The 17,584-nt window shown below is 40.7% G+C and overlaps 1 protein-coding gene across 3 annotated transcripts in view; it reads right to left on the bottom strand.

Moving 5' to 3' along the window:
* Col4a6 (collagen type IV alpha 6 chain) overlaps positions 1–17,584 on the bottom strand; it is a 341,384-nt gene that overhangs the window by 40,085 nt on the left and 283,715 nt on the right. For all 3 annotated transcript variants that reach the window (XM_008852964.2, XM_017803141.2, XM_029556057.1), the window contains exons 9-19: positions 17,393–17,455; positions 15,573–15,608; positions 15,358–15,399; positions 14,245–14,337; positions 12,648–12,701; positions 5,545–5,604; positions 4,448–4,492; positions 3,950–4,003; positions 2,917–2,986; positions 1,712–1,819; positions 630–779 (exon numbers count right to left, since the gene is read on the bottom strand). In XM_008852964.2, coding sequence (XP_008851186.1) covers positions 630–779; positions 1,712–1,819; positions 2,917–2,986; positions 3,950–4,003; positions 4,448–4,492; positions 5,545–5,604; positions 12,648–12,701; positions 14,245–14,337; positions 15,358–15,399; positions 15,573–15,608; positions 17,393–17,455 — 775 coding nt within the window. The remainder of the gene's footprint in view (positions 1–629; positions 780–1,711; positions 1,820–2,916; positions 2,987–3,949; positions 4,004–4,447; positions 4,493–5,544; positions 5,605–12,647; positions 12,702–14,244; positions 14,338–15,357; positions 15,400–15,572; positions 15,609–17,392; positions 17,456–17,584) is intronic.

The following is a 17,584-nucleotide window of genomic DNA, read 5'->3' as shown; positions in this document are numbered from 1 at the left end:
TCTACCATCTATCTATCTATCTATCTATCTATCTATCTATCTATCTATCATCTATCTATCTATCTATCATCTATCTGTCTATCTTTCTATCTATCTATCTATCTATCATCTATCTATCTCATATATTTGTTTTGTGCTGGGGATAGAACCTAGCATCTTGCAACATGCCAAGTAAACTCTATAACTAGGCTATACTTCTAGCCACCCCTCCTTGCAGGCTTTTAGCTACCACTCTGAAGATCCAGACATGAATCCCCCTCCTCAGGCTCTCAGTCCACTTGATTGGAGCCTTGTGGAGCAGGGGAAGCTAAAAAAGAGTCAATGATTCTTTAAAAGCTGAAAAACCAAAGAGGGCTGTAAAGGATGGAAGGGTGAAAGATATACAAATTGGTGTTTGATCATCACGATGGTGCTAGCTTGCTTATTCCTTGATAAAACACATTCCACAGTAGCTGATATCAATAGAGGCAGAGCTGACTCAGAGGGGACAGAAACTTCATTGTTGCTATACTCTGCTCATCTGTCCTGGATGAGCTGTTTTACCTGTGAGATACCCCCTCAAAATCATAACTATTCTGGAGCACACTTGGATCTCAAGACCAAAGAAAGAAAGAAAGGCAGTAACTTACCAAGTGGACCTGATGGGCCTGGCAAGCCTGGTAAACCTGGTAAACCAACTCTGCCAGGCAGGCCAGTCTCCCCAGTGGTGCTGCGGCCTGGGTTGCCTTGGTCTCCCTTGAGGCCTGGAGGTCCCCGAAGCCCTAGGGTGCCTTGAAGACCTGGAAGGAGATGTGCACACAAAATGCTTCTCATAGCACCATGTTCTTCGGGGTATTCTAATCTGCCGTGTGCATGGGAAACAACTCTAGGAAAGAATTTGGAGAAGTATTTGCCCTTCTCTTGCATCAGAGTTAGAAAAGACCTTAGGGATCAATTAGCCTAACTTCCTGGGAAACTGAGTCCCAAAGAAGAGAAGAAACATGGTCAGGAGAACAATTTCTTGGTGGTGAAGTTGTGAGGAAATGGTAGGTTTTCAGTCTCTGACTGTTCCATTTGTTTCCCTTTGGTGCTGGGCCCAGCTGCACCTCCTCCAAATGGCTGCTTTCAAAACACAAATATCCTTACAAACCCCTCTCCAAGGAATTTAGAGACTGGTGACTTTAGTAGATATGTCTGAGGTTTTTACATTTAGAACAACCCTGCCTCCCAGACTCCGGCATGCTCTTTTTCGCTTGCCCTATAGAATGATACATGGGCATGCTCCTTTGGTGTTTGGTCCAAGGGTATCATCACCTATAGGATCCTGGGACCATTTTATGCTTGAATTAAGCCTAGAGGAGGGTCTGGGTACAAATTCTCTTCTGGACCCATTAAAACCCTTTTGGAAAACATCAGACATGATGACATGTTCACAAAGAGTGATAGGGCTCTACCTGCCCAACACATGACCCTGGTTGCTGCCAACCTCAATGGCAATTGTAGAACTGTTTTACCATCTGTGATATTCATTCAAAGGAAAGCGTCTCACCTCAGCCTTCTCTCTAAATATGCTAGCCTTGAGCTGGCAGTTAAGGGGACCTACTGACTACAGTCTACCTTTGTTTTGATCTTGGCTAGGCATGTGCCTAGATCCTGAGGTATAGAAGGAGATGTTAGGAACCAGAGTACAAAGATGACTGATCTGTCCAGAGAATGGATTAGTTTGCTTCACCTGTTAGGGCTGGGAGGCCAGGGGTGCCAGAAGGGCCACGTTGGCCTTGGATGCCTTCATCTCCTCTAATGCCTGGGAGGCCTGGTATACCGGGGTCTCCAGGAGAACCTGGCATTACAATGAAAAAAAGAACAGCAGTAAACAAGCACAATGGAAGATCAAATATGGCACAAAATTCCCAAGAAGAGATACAGGGAGCTATTCTGGAGCTAGAAGCTAGAAGTTGTGGCAAAACTTGAATTAATCTACCTCTCTCTCTCTCTCTCTCTCTCTCTCTCTCTCTCTCTCTCTCTCTTTACTTTTCCCAGGTCTCCCTTATGCTAATGGTTTTATGCGATAATGGGTATACCAGAACTAAGGCACCACTAGTACATTGTTTTGTTTTATTTTGTGACCAGATCTTAATACATAGCTCAGGCTGGCTTTGAATTACTGTTTCAGTCTCCCAAGTTCTGGGATCACAAGCATGTACACCAAATCTAGTTACTACTAATGTTTAGAACTTGGTTTGGCTTTCCTTTCATGATAAGACCTGGTAAGTGCTAAGAAGTTTCTTCTACTGCGTCTGATCTGCTGCTGCTGCTGTTACTGACTCAAATATTTACCCTTGGGTTTAAGGTAAGTTCACTATTTCTGTTACAGCCATAGAGTCCCTGGGAGTAAAACTCAGGAAGCCACTGTCGACACTGGGCATTTAGATCTATGGAACAAATGGAGGAAGAGTAGTGCATAACCAGTAACTTGGATAAGGGCAGATGAGGGCAAACTTTCTAAGTATCATATTGCTGAGAGCTCTTAACAACTAGCTTCTCTAGGCACAGATACTTTTCCACTTCCTCTGAAATTAGCAAGCTCAGCATGCTTGGGATCATCAACTGGAGACCCTGAGTATCCTATAGTCTTAAGCTAAAGTCAACCAAGTTAGAGAAGGTGTGAATTCATTCCTAAGCATTACCAGGAGAACGTTTTTGTTAACCAAATTCATGCTTAGGAAGACCCAAAGTCTTGTCTTGAGAGACTGACACAAAATATTGAAGGCTGGGTTTTTTTACGATGTTAAAATTAGCTTCCTTCACCAAGCTCAGGACCCAGGAGTGACCCTTGTTAGTAATCCAGTGGATGAAAAGGAATTCTTTAACAATGACAGGAGATAGAGAATTTAACTCCTTGTCTTTTCTTCTCCAGTCAAATTAACAGAGTTGCACCTGAGATCGCAGCACCATGCACATCAGTGAAAATGTCTGGGCCTGGCAGACCAATGCCACCCTTTTCACCCTGTAAAGATTAAAAACATTGAGCACAAAAATGTCTGTGACTACATCAACTAAGAGCTATGTGCCTTCAAAGCAAAATCTCAGGAAACTGAAAAGTCCCTTCCTCTTTGACACCTTATTTCCAGGGCCAGCAAGTTCAGAGGTTAATTTCCAAGTATAATAAATTGAAGATAAAAGTGACACAGGCAGACAGAAGCTTACATTCAATTGCAAACTTGTCAAGGATTAGGGATCCCAACTTTTTTAAAAAAATTATTTTATGTGTATAAGTGTATTGCCTGCATGTATGTAAGTGCATCCTTGTTATGTAATGCCCTCAGACATCAGAAGAAAGGGTCAGATCCCCTGGAACTGGAGTTATGGATTGATTGTTAGCCTTCATGTGGGTGCTGGGAATTGAACCCAGGTCCTCTGTAAGAACAGTCAGTGCTCTTAAGTGCTGAGCCATTTCTCAAGGCCCCCAATTTTGTTTTGCAATATCACTCTAGGTCATTCTGCTTCTGGATCTGGGAAATACATCACAGGCATAGCCAACACAGCTATACTGAAGAGGCACTTAGAAGGCAACTTCTTTTTGCTGTTTTCAGCAGGCCTAGGATTCGGTTACTACCCTTGTTTGGATGATGTTAAAGAAAGCCAAAATAGTCCTAATTCTCCTAAAAAAGGACTCAGTTACCACAATCTGATTTAGTGGAAAATCAGAGTGGGTGGTAGGCATTGTCTATCCTAGACATAGGCAAGAAGAGGGTATATTGTCTGTAGAGAGTTTAAAATAATTAATGGCAACATCTGAGAAATGTACATCAGCTTTGTGTACGACACAGGGTGCATGCATTTCTTAAGGAAAGTGTAACATCTAAAAGATCCAAAAATTAAAAATACTCCATCTCATATGTAGGCATTTATAGTCATCCTTCACCTTATCACTTCCCAAAACCTGGATTTGTGCTTCCAACAATATTACCTTAATTCCTGGGAACCCAGTAAATCCAGGTAAACCAGATGATCCCTTTTTTCCCTGTGATAGAAACATAGTTATCACTAAGTTCAAAATATAAGTACATAAGAGGGGTTGGTCTGTGGATTAGGCCTGGGCAAATAGCACAGGGATCTTGTTGTCTTTCAGGATATGTATGGCTTTGTAAATTCTCCTGGATGGCAACATGGCACTAGACAACTTGCATATCAAAGTACACGAAAGTCACAGGGTATGGAAACAAACAGGTTGGCCTTGCTTGTCCTTGAAGACTTGCCACAGTGTATTACCACACCTTGGCATGGTGAAGAACCAGTCATGATGTAATATCCATCTTCTTGGGTAAAAATAAAAGAAAGTGGCTCAGATTATAAGATTAGGTTATTAATGACAGGTGTATAGTTTAGATTATAAGCAAGATCTCCATTTGCCCAGGTTAAGTAAGAGGAACTTTTGACTAGGTTTTTATACATCAAGGCTTTATACCTGTTCCCCTGGATAGCCTTCTTCTCCTTCTGAACCCATGGGACCCTGTAAAGAGAATAGCCACACTTTAGAAAGAACAATAGCCCACACTAGAAAATAGTTGCTGGACTTACATCACAACTGAGCTCAGAATTTAGTAGCTCCTGATGTCAGGGAAGAGAATGTTCCTAGACCTGGCTTAGTGACTTCTTTCTAAGCACTAATCCATGAGACTGAATAGCCACATGGAACATTTTTAAAGAACTAAATAAATGGAAACAGTTTAAGAAGTAGGTGGAATTTGGTAGAGGGGCTGGATGTTATTAACTTAGTCTGCATTAGTTTCAAGTCAGAAAGTTTTTAAATAGATTATGGGAGAGCCTCTTGTCTTCCACTCTGAATACATTCTTTGTTGGTGGTTATGTGTTTTCAAGACAAAGGAGAAGGAAAAGTAGAAATAAATGGCAGAGTAATGGATAAGTATGCTATATACTCAAAAGACTGAACATCTTCATGGATAAGCTAAGAAAGCGTTCTCTGAAATGTAGTTATTTAAAGCAAAAGTTGATGAACTGCTTAGAGCTAAAGATCTCAGTGCATGAAAGCTGGGAAACACAATAATTATTTTTCCATTCGAGGTAAGATTTTTAATGAAAATTGCTAACTGCAAACACCATTCACTATGTTCTAGATCTTTCCAGACTTATTTATATCCCATAAAGATTACTCTTGGCTTTCTTCCACTCCTGTGCCACCCCTTGCCTACATTCCTTTGGAGCACAATAGAACAAACATAAGACAGCATGTGCTCAAAAGAGAATTGTATGTAAAAGTCAGGAGTGTAAATAGTCTGCAGAGTCACCTAGAGTAAGGGCTATGCCATTTGTTAGAAAAGGGACCCACTCAGTCAAGGGAATTGGGATAAGTAGAGTAGCGAACCTGCAGAAAGCTGAGGAAGAGAAATAAAAGAAGCTTAGGTGGTCATCAAATTTCACAGCATAAGGGACCAAAACAAGAAAGGAAATGAAGATACGAAGAGAATTATATCTCTTTAAAAAAGAAAGAAAATAGACCAGGCGACTTGATAAACCCAGGGAAATGACACTCCAGGTTCATACCCTAGGTCCCGGCAAACCAAGGATTCCCTTTTCTCCTTTTTCTCCAATAGATCCAAATTCCTGAAGGAAAAAAAGAAGTCATAAATTATGACACTCATTTTGTCATTGGTTTCCTGGTTCCATTCAAAGCAAGGAGGTAATGTCAAACCAGCACCAACGACTCACTAGGGGAAGCTCCTTATGCTGAGCTTCTTGCCAATACCTGAAAAACACATAGGACATGAGACGTGCTTTGTGACTCTAAAAGTAATGTATTTTCCCTTAAAACCCTATTATATGTATTTAGAGCATCATGATCTTACAGCACAGGAAAAATAAAGCACCCAACCTTCCACACAGATTTTACAGATCAGGAAAGTAACTTCCAGGAAGGTGAAGAATCAATGAGAAAGCCAAGACTTCTACTTTTGTTTCAGAGTCTTTTCTGTGAGAGCCAGCTGCATTCCAGCATTTAGGAACTTGACTCTGACAGACAAATGGAGGACTGTGCTCATCGTTGGGAATTTTCATAGCAGGAATACATTTTCCCTTTTAGACATATGAAGACAAGAACATATTTTCCTTGGGAAGGAATATTACTACCTAGAGCCTGCTACTGGGAATATAGGACTCTTGTAACATCTTAAGAGTACACCATTGAAGGTTGTTAAAACATTGCTCAATTCCATTTGTCCTGCTTACAAGAAATGAGGACTTGTAGGCATGGATTTGACTTGAGGACTCCCTAGAGACAAGCAAGAGATCCAGGAAGCAGATTGAAAGAGAACCTTTTTGACTTTGGGTCCTGGGCAAATATCCAGGCTCCAAGATATAGAAACATTCATTATCAAAGTGAATACAGTCTTTCATGGAAAGCTTACCTGATGCTGTTAGTTATTAAGTTTGTACATATTGGAGCATAGTTTTTGGCAAACAGCATTTAGCTCTATTTTGAAGAGTGAAGAGAGCTGAGGGTAAAGGAGTCTATGAGGCTTTCTTAAATGAAAGCTTTTCAAAAGATGCTAACTGGGACTGGAGAGATAGCTCAGTGATTAAGAGCACTGATTACCCTTGTGGAAAACTTGGGTTCAAGTCCCAGAACCCACATGGCAGCTAACAACTGTCTGTAACTCCAGTTCCAGGGGCTATGACACCTTCTTCTGATCTCCACAAGCATTGCACAACACAGGTACACACACATTGCACACACACATATACAGGAAATATACTCATATACATCAAATAAAAATAATAAACTATTTTTTAAAAAGATGCTCACTATTGTGGTGTACTCCTTGTTGTCCCATTGATATGATCTGACTTAGCTGGTATGAGGACAGTGTTTTAATCTCAATATACCTTTTTCTCCCTCTTACAAAATCAGTGAATTCCCATGGGTACTACAATCTGGAAAAATACCCCCATGGATTTATAGGCTCAGGATTTAAAATTACTTTATTTTCATCTTATATGTATGACTGTTTTGCCTGTATGCATGTAAGTGCACCACATGCATGCTTGTGTGCCTGTGGAGTCCAGAAGAGGGTGTTGGATGCCCTGGAACTGGAGTTAAGGACAGGTATTAGCCACCACATGGGTGCTGGGAACTGAACCCAGATCTTCTGGGAGAGCAATAAGGACTCTTAAGCTCTGAGCCATCTCTCCAGCCCTGGGTCAAGATTTAAAAAATGAAATGTAGGTTGTCCTACTGCATTTTCATTGTTTCTTTGAGGGGGTCTCATTCCTATGGCTTTGGTCCTTACCCCCTTTTTCTTCTTTGCTTCTATAAAATACTGTATATCTGTCAATCAACTCAGGTTTATGCTGAGCAGAATTTCTAATTTGAAAGAACTATAGTTCAAATGGAAGACAAAACTTATTTGAAATCTTAAGCTTTTTTTTTCTACATTTCAAACTGGAATTCAAGGTATGCTGCCACATGTTGGAATGTAACTAGTGGCCTCTAAGACTGGATGCCTCAAATAACCTTCCCTAACCTGTCTATAAAAGTTATGGCAGCTAATACTGGCCCCAAATTCTTTAACCACTAAGATTTCTATGTATGAAAGTTTTGTAAGCAGAGGCCTCTCTCACTTTCTCTTCTGTCTTCCTCTAATGTGTGCTATTCCCATTGGAGCATATACAAAGTAGGCCAGTAAATTTTTGTTCATTAAATGGAATAGTGACACACAATAAAATTGTGGCAAAGAGTGAACAAAAAAAATGTCCAGGAACTGTCTCACGCCCCCACCTATTTTGTCCTGCGATACAAATACGAGGAGGTCTTTTGCTTCTTCAAAAATTGAGAAAGCCTCTTGACTGTTGCCTTTTTCAGAGGTCTTAGCTTGTACTACAGTGTGAACAAAAAAAAAATGTGAAAAATGGTTTGGTAAGACACTGTGCTGTAAGCTCAACTTGTTTCCCAGCACGAGAGAAACATCCAGGGACCGTGCTGAACAAGCTGTTCTAGCAAGATGTCCTGGGACCTGACTTGGTGCAGCTGGCCCTGGCATAAGCAGTCCTGCTGTGCCTGTTCCCACCCTTCTTATTCACCCACGGCCCAGAAAGCCTCCCTAGAGCACTTGCTTGGTTCCTTTCAGCCTTAATTTCCAGGGATCTGGGCTCTTGGTGCTGTCTGGTTCTGGGGGCACTCCAATGGAGAACTCCACCTATCCAGGAGTTGACTTCGATCTACTTAATAGTCACCTCAGGACTTGCCAAGTTCATCTTTACTTCCTCCCCTTTTCTCGTTCATTTTTACCTTCCCCTGGGTTTCCTTATCCCTTGGATAATGGGTACGTGGGTATTCAATTCTGAACCATCCATGGGAGAGACCTGTGGCCTACAATTGTGAGCATGCTCCTGGGGACAATGGGGGTGAAATGAGGGAAGCTGGGACTAAGCCAGAAAATCAGGGATATTTATTCTCTGCAGAGGGTGCAAGAGAAAGAATGTGAAGCATAAATCTGTCAGACTAGGCATTTTATCTCCTGCAAAGATGTGGGCTTAAGTGAGAAGGAAACAAATTCTTAAAAGGAACATTTTGGATTCCCTAGTTATTTGTGTTCTTTCTCAGCTCAGTGAGCATGGGTAGTTGAAATCTGAAGTGAGCGGACTTTGGCTTTGAGAAGTGTATTTCCTTTGAAAGGCTCATGATATCTCAAATATGCTGTTACCTTTCTCCTCATACCTTTTCTGCCAGGTCTATTAAAATACTCACTAGTGTTCCCATTAAGAAGATAGATGTATTTAAAGTGAAGGAGTTACATGATTTGGCCACGGTCACCCACTCAATATACATAGAAGCAGGCTGAGGAATGGTTTCTTGGTTTCTACTTTATGAAAATATGCTGTGCTGTATGAAATAAGGTATTTCCTATCTTTGATGTTTTCCCAACAGGACTTTCTGTTTTTCAGTCCATGCTGTGAAACTGAAAATACTGAGCTTGGAACTGTATTGTAATTTGTCACCATGGGTTGTGTCAGTCTGTCTTTTTTTTTTTTTTTTTTTTTTTTTTTTTTTTTTACAGGAGGAAAGGGAATGTGTTGATACTGTAGAAGAGGAAATCCTCTGAGGTCGAATTGAAGAAAAGGGGAGGAGGAGAGCATGAGCCAGAGAATCTCAGAGCTCCAGGGATCATACGATTCTCAGATTTAGTGCCAAACCACCACCACTAGGTGACTATCATGAACAGGACTGCAGGGGGCAGTATAGTATGAGGAAAAAATCCTGACCCAGCCGGTATTCAACAACGCTGAATGTCAGTCTAAGCTCTCTGAGTGACTAGTTGTGTGACTAGCTGTGTGACTCTGGACAAGCCACTTCATCTATGCAGACTGTGGTGGTTTTCTCATCAGGATAAGAGGGACAAACCTGGACTCAAGTTCTTTCCTCACAGGGATGATGCAAAGTGATTTGAATCTATATGGAATGCGCTACAACCAAGGTACAAACCTTAGTCCCAAACTTCCTTTCAAAAGCTGTCTGATAGGAATATAATGTGAACTACTATGTTCCTTTCAGTTTTCTAGTAGCAACGTTAAAAAGTGAATTTTTTTTTGGAACTTACTATGTAGATCAGGCTGGCCTTGAACTCACAGAGGTCCACCTGCCCCTGCCTCTCAAGTGCTGGAACTACAGGCATGCGCCACCACGCCCAGCTAATGAGATTTTATTTTTTAAATTAAAAAATTTATTGAAATTTGTGTATTTTATATCATAAATATTGTTATTTTCGCATTGAAGCAAAAATTTTTCCTGAGCTATTTCAAGTTATTCTTTTCATACTAATGTTTTGAAATGCAGTGTATATTTTGCTTACAGTGCAATTAATCTAATTTCAGATCAACCACATGTCAACAACTCGGCAGCCATATGTTACTGGTCATGTTATTGGCCAGTGCAACACTGTAAGGAATCATGGCATACACTGTGATTTGGGCTTCAGAAGACTAGCTATGACCACTGCCATATTACATATACACAGAAAATGGTTCTGCAATTTCAAAATCTCAGAGCTGGAGCTCAGTTTAAAGTGTGAGTGCTCTATCTCCAACAGCACACAACTCACCTCCTTTCTTATTCACTAGCAGCAAAACTGATTAAAATCAAGGACATAGAACAAATGATTCTCTATGCCCTTTGTTTCTATGGAGTAACAGGAATCCTCATGGAAACAATCTGTGCCACTGGCTCCCCTGGCTTTTCTTCTTGACCACTCAGTGAGATATATAGTATTTCAAAGCACTATCAGGAAGGACTGGAGTCATTTATTCCCAGTATACCAGCAAGCAAGGAGAGGCTTTGTTACCTTTGGTTCATGCGCTTTTCCCAATCTCTACTCCCCAATCCTTGAAATTCTTGACAGCTTCATCAAAACACATTTTTTGTGACTTAAGAAACAACCAAATATAATATATTGGTCTTGAATTCTTATTCAAGCAAAGCACCTGAGAAAATATGTGTTTATAACCACAGATTTCTGCGTTATTTGATATTAAGTAATAATTGATGATAACATTGTTGTGTTTTCAAAGTTCCTTATTTTTGAGAAATGCTTAGGTATTTGTGATGGAATGATATGTATATCATTTCCTTCCCATTGCCATGCACTGCTAATTGAAGCAACTTGGTAAGTACCAGGGATATCATAATGACAGTCACTTTGTATTTGTATGTGTTTGAAATATTCCATAATAAAAAGTCTAACATGCTTATCCTTTCCACTTTCTTCCATTTCTACTGCTATCACTGTCATCTGAGTTACCACCATCAGCCTTTACCATGGTTGCTGTAATGACCTGGGCTTACTACTCCAGTTCCTCCATCTCTCCCTTACCCATCCAAAGTGACCTTTAAAATACAAGTCAGGGATAGGGAAATGGGATAGAGTGCTTGCCGTGCAAATGTGAGGACCAGAGTTTGGATCCGCAGAACCCACTTAAAAGACAGGAAAGCATGACGACCAACTGTAATCCCAGCACTCAGAAGGCAGAAGCAGGGATTCCTAGGGCATCTCTGTGTTCAATAAGAGACTCTGCCTCAATAAATAAAGTGGAGGGTGATTGAAGAAAATCCTCAGTGTCAACTTTGGACCTCTACACACATGTGTGCACTTATACACGTGCACCTACACACACACACACACACACACACACACACACACACAAAGACACATACAGTAGCTTCTTGTGACACTCCAACTAAGAGCCACAATTGACCTATGAAGCGGGCTGCGACTTGGCTCCTGTGTTTCTGCCTGTTTGTTGGCCTCTCTCATTTTGTCCTTCCCACTTACTTTTTTGTTTTGATTTTTGAGTAGCATCTTGCTGTGTAGCTTATACTAATCTTGAATTCATGGTGATCCTCCTGCCTCAGCCTCTCAAGTGATGGAACTCTAGTCATGTACCACCATGCTTGGCTTTGCCCACTCACACTGATGGGCTTCCAAAGTACTGAGGTTTTTCAGCTTCAGGATTTTGGTAGGTATTATTCCCTCGGCCTACATATACTCTTTCTGATTTTTACAAGACTTATTCCTTTATACAAATCTCAGCTTACATATCAGTTCCCCAGAGAGGCTACTATTGACCACTCCCAAGTGGTAAACTGGGCTCCCCATCAATACTCCAATACTGCACCCCTCCATCTTTTATATTTCACCACTATGTGGACTTATTTAGTTTTATTTGTGGCACTGGGGATAGAACCCAGGGTCTTGGGCATGCTACACAAACAGTATACCACTGAGACACATCTTAAGCCCCTAAATTTGCTATTGATTCATCTGTTTTCCACATCCTTTATCACTACCTCATTGGAATGTAATCTCAAGGATAGGGAAAGATGTCTACCTAATTACTATCGTAGCCTCTGAATTGAGCAGAAAATCTGGTACATAGAAGCCTTCCAAAAACATTTTTAAAAAATATTTTATTACTTTTATTTTATGTGTATGAGTGTTTTGTCTGCATGTATGTAAGTGCACCTGTGTTGTGCACTGCCCACTGAGGTCAGAAAAGGGTGTTGGATCTCCTGGAACTGGAGCTAAGGGTAGTTGTTAACCGCCATGTGGGTTCTGGGAATCAAACCCAGGTCCTCTGCAAGAGCACCCAATGCTCTTAAGCACTGAGTCATCTCTCTGGCTCTCCCAAAGCATTTATTGAGCCTCAGAATCTAATGTAGAAAGGCAGATAGGAAAGTAAAGGTAGGATTCCTAAGAACAGCCACGTTTACTAAACATTTGATAAGTGGCAGCCGTGTACAAAACCGTTTTCATGTGTATTATCACATCTAATCTTCAAATACACCCTATCGCTGTCCTCATTTTTGTAGGTTAGGAAACCAGGACCCAGAAAGGTTAAAAAACTTTTAAAAAGTTAGAAACTGGTAAAACCAGAAGTAAAGCCTAGGTCTGTACGAACTCTCAAGTTTGAGCTGATAACATCTAAGAAACATGCTAAAATATCCATGAGGTCAAGAGACAAGTATATTTCCTTCATTGCCTTTGGTGAAGATAGTAACACTGTCAGTAATTACCATGTCTTCCTGTTATCCCGTCAGCACTATAGCTTTTTAATCTAATCAGACCCTCAATGCATGTTGACCAAGTAGGAAGACTTACCAGGAAGCCTGGAGGGCCACTCATGCCTGGGAAACCTGGAGGCCCTGGTTCACCCTGGAAAATGAACCAAAGGCTAATGAATGGCAGCAGAAAGCAGTGAACACAAAAGGACAAAGGTTCATTGAAAATACTTGGGCTGTGCAGCAAGGAATCAATGGGTATGAGGGTTGTAGCATTGTCTGGTGGTGTAGATTCCCATGCTCAATGGGATGTCGTGCATTAGGGAGCCCTTTGGCCTATGGCAGGCCAGTGACCAATTAATACATAATCTCAAACACTCAGGCTAATTGAGAGACAGAAGAATGGTTACCTATTTACCTCCTTGTGAAAGAATTTACATGGTTTTCTGTAGCAACATATAGACTATAGAGAAGACAATGGTTTTGAGAAAAAGATAAGAATTGAAATTTAGGTAGAGACATAAAATTGTAGTTTGTCTCCCTCTGAAAATACTAATTTATCTGTATGTGCCATGGAAAACCTCTCTATGGTTTGAGATTGACTGGATGCCAGATAATTTCTTACACACTTGTAGGCTCCTCCCAAATGAATGAATTTTCTCCTGTAACTCTGGAGGGAACAGAGGTTGTCCACAAAGACAATACTAAAGAATTGAGACTCAGTATGTATCCTTCTGGGCCTTTGAACTGTGGAAATAGAATCACAAAAATCAAAGGAGTTCCAGGAAAGAAGGGAATGGTGGTTCCTGAAAGATATCTGCATACTTTAGCAGAATATGGCCATTGAAATACAATCATGTCCACTGTATATCCTCATGGAAAAATAGAGATTATGGAACGTCTCAGCTAAATAGATCTACATCTTTCTTCTTCTTTTTTTTTTGGTCTTTTGGAGACAGGGTCTCCCTGTAGCCTAGCTTCAGCTGACCTGGAACTCGCTATTGAGATCAGGCTGGCCTTGAACTCACCGAGATCCTCCAGTCTCTGCCTCCTGAGTGCTGGGATTAAAGGCGTGCACCACCATGCCTGGCATAGGTCTACACCTTAAACCTTGTTAGTTTAGGTAAGGTGACTTAGAGCATCTATTGCCACTTATTGACAATATTTCTTATATTTAAGGTCATGTATTTTCCCCCAGTGCTGCAATGGAACCCAGGGCCTTGTGCATGCCACGCAAGCATTCTATCACAGAGCTATTTCCCAGTCCTTATAGTCAAGCTTTGAGGGCAAATAACTTCTCCAAAGTGATAACACAAAAAGAAATTTTTATATTCAATGGACTTGTACTCGCAATTTTGGGGAAGACATAAGTCTGAGAGGTTAGTTAGAGGAAAAACTCAACCATTTAATGCTTGTTTTAAGTTATTTGGCAAACTAAAATTTAAAATGCAAACTGACACAAAAGTACTCATATACATAGTCAAAAACAGGCACATCCATACCTACACACCAGAAAACAACTCAATCTTTTAAGAATGCTTTCTATAAGGGACAAAATAAAGGCTTTTACCCTCCCTTCCAAACAAAAACCAGTTACCCCTAACTTGGTATTATATCAAGTTGGTCTGATTGTTAGATTTCAATTCTAGTATAGGAAAGGGTCTGTTAATTCTTTTCCTACAACAAATGTTTGCTACCTTGGATCCTTTCTTCCCTTTAGGAAATCCCATGAACTCTAGTTCACCAGTAGATGGAGGTGGTCCAGCAGGGCCAGGGAGGCCAACATCCCCCTACGAAATCAAATAGATCATTGAACAAAGGATAAACCATCCAGGTGATTTTTGCAGAAGGTGCGTTTGTACTCTGGATATAACCCACATATAAATTGTTCATTACTCATGCCAAGGAGGAAATCAAACTCTCATTGCCGAGGGACTGTGAAGAATTCTAAGCCAATGAATTTTGTACTATAACTACAGAGGAAAACCACCACAGAGCCACAGTTGCTATGTTTATGTATGCACGGGTGATGAGAAGAGCCACAAGGGCTTTGAGTAAGGTGAATGGCCACCTCTTGCCAACAGTGATCAGACTCTACTAGGCTTCTTTAACTTGAAGCCTGTAGGTCACACCTGGCCACATGCAGTTAAAGATAGCTATAAGTGTGGCCCAACACAAAATTGTAAGCTTATTTAACGTTGAGAGTTCTGTGATTTTTTTTGGGGGGGGTAATATTGTGCCATGATGTCAAATGGTTGAACACAACTGTGTAATTGGTCCAAAGAAGGGAAGGAGGGAAAGAAAGGAAAATAGTAAAAGAGAGGTTAGGAAGAGAGACAGAAGAGATGGGGTGTGTGTGTTTGTGTGGGGGAATGAAGGGGTGGAGAAGGGAGGAAGGGAAAGAGAGGCAGAGAGAGAAGGAGGAAAGGAGGAAAATGAAGAGGAGGGAGGATGGGGAAGGCAGAAAGCAGAGAAAATGAAGGAGCAGACAAAAAAGTAAAACAGCAGAAAAATACCCAGGTAAAAGAAAAAAAAGGAATATATTTTAAGAGTGCATATTTGTAGGCAATATATACTTACAGGTAGGCGCAGGGAGATAATCTTTTGAAAGAAAAAAAAATCCCAAAGCGTATGTGTGGCATGTGTGCATGTAGCCTCATGGGATCCCACAGGGGAACTATGTGGAATGGGAAATGACATCTCCTAAGGTGGAAAACCAAGCCTGCTTATACAAGCAGGCATATGTATATAACTAGAGACATTTCTTAGAGCATATAGAATACAGAGTGTATTTTTCAAAATCTACTTACCTTCATTCCTTTTTCTCCTTGGAAACCTAACCCCATATTTCCCTGAGACACAGGGGTGAAGGGAAGAAAAAGAAAATAACTTACTAAAAAGCTCCAGGAACTTAAATTATAATTTTAATTTTTAACCAGAAAGTATATTCAACTAAACTAGTATCTTTGTGAAAAAAATCAGAGAACTTAGTGGCAGGATGAAAATGTTCCCCAAGTATACTTACATCAGGGCCAGGGAGTCCAGGGGGGCCTGGAGGACCCTAGATTAATAAGAAAGAAAAGAATTATTGTTTCTTAATTTGAGACAAAAAAAGAGCATGACCATATTGGGATATGCCAGGGATAAGCCTGCTTCCTGTGTGGTGAAGATTGGCTGTGGCATACTGGATTCCAGTTCCATCTCTCACGGCTTCCTTTTTTTCTTTTTTAAATATTTAATTTATTATTTTTATAGTATGTGTTTAAGTGTTTTGCCTGTGTGTATATAAGAGGACCACATGTGTGCAATGTTCCACAGAGGCCAGAAGAGGATGTCAGATCCCCTGGGACTGGAGTTATGGACAGTTGTTAGCCCCTACCTGGTTGCTGGGAATTGAACCTCGGTCCTCTGGAAGAATAGCAAGTATTCTTAACTGGTGAGCCATCTCTCTAGCCCTGTCTTTTCTTTCTTTTCTTTTATTATTTTTTAATTTTTAATTTTATATGTATGAATGTATTGCCTGCATGTAGGTAGGTGCACCCATGTTGTGCAATGCTCACAGAGGTCAGAAAAAGGTATCAGATCTCCTGGAACTGGGGTTATGGAAGATTGCTAGCTGCCATGTGTGTGCTGGGAATCAAACCTAGATCCTTTGCAAGAGCAGCCAGTGCTCTTAACTCCTGAGCCAACTCTCCAGTCCCCCTCTTTTTCTTTTTTAATAAAAATATTTGATAGATGAGGGAGAGAGAGAGAGAGAGAGAGAGAGAGAGAGAGAGAGAGAGAGAGAGGAGAGTTTTCCTTAATGCATGACACTTGGTAGGTTGACCAGACTCTGAGGGATAAACCCACACCCAAGAGCACTTGGGAAACACATATTAAATATTATAGAACTTAAAAAAGGACAAATAATAATAGAAGACATGAAGTTTGAGACAACAATAAGATGGGGATGGAGAGGGGGAACGGGGCCTGAATATGATAAAAATATATTGTATGACATTCTCACATCAATAAAAATATCTTAAAAATATTTTAACATTGTGTGTGTGTGTGTGTGTGTGTGTGTGTATGTGTGTGTGTTTGTGCATGTGAATGCAGTGCCCATGGAGACCAGAAGAGGGCATTGGATTTCTTGGAACCGGAGTTACAGGCAGTTATGAGCAGTCTGAAATGGGAGTTGGCAACTGAACTCAGGTCCTTTGCATGTCATCTCTTCAGATCTCTTATGGTTTCTTTTAATCTTCTTAGAATTCTCCCAAATTGACCTGGTAGCCACATTCACACCAAGGCAGCAACATTATTATATGTCATTCCTCACAATAGGTCATAAATGTTTCAATGTGACTTGGTGAAGCTCATTCAAGGTAATAAGTACAGAATTTCAGACACTGGAGAAAATGATCTTGGGATAGAGCCTTCCTAGAACCAGAGCTGACTGGCTATATTCTTCCTGTGCCAGTGATATATGTTTGGGATCCAAAATCAGGTAGGTAGATATAGCTGCCCAAGGTGCAAGGCTTAGAAGAATTCAGACGCTTCCTTAGAAGGCTGATGATGGTGGTTGGTATGATTAATTAGTAATGCCTGACAAAGTGAGGGAGCACAAGGTGGCAATAGATGTGTCAAGTATTTGTCTTTCCTGGGCTATACTTCCAGTTGAGTCGATGGTCAGACAGAAACTGATAAACAAGGAGAACGAATAGCTCTTAGCAAGAGCATGTTTCAGCATAACTTTCCAGAAATGGCTGTTGCCCTTCTCTAAGAGGGCCTAAATTATATAAGCATCCATATAATCCATGGCCCAGTGAATACTGCAATCATATATTATTTTTCAGTTAGCCTTACTTGTAAGCCTGGTGATCCTATGGGTCCTGCACCTCCAGGAGATCCAGGGGATCCTGATGGACCCTTGAAGAGACAAGTTTTTATCAAAGTCAAAATGAAAGATAACTTCTCAAAAAATAAAACATGTGTCCACAAAAACTGTGTAAGAATGATTATGACATCCTTATTACTAAATGGCACTGGAAATATCCC

The sequence above is a fragment of the Nannospalax galili genome, unplaced genomic scaffold (genome assembly GCF_000622305.1).
Source record: "Nannospalax galili isolate Female #2095 unplaced genomic scaffold, S.galili_v1.0 scaffold25, whole genome shotgun sequence".
In the NCBI taxonomy this organism is placed as follows: domain Eukaryota; kingdom Metazoa; phylum Chordata; class Mammalia; order Rodentia; family Spalacidae; genus Nannospalax; species Nannospalax galili.
This window is presented reverse-complemented; position numbering and strand designations above follow the sequence as displayed.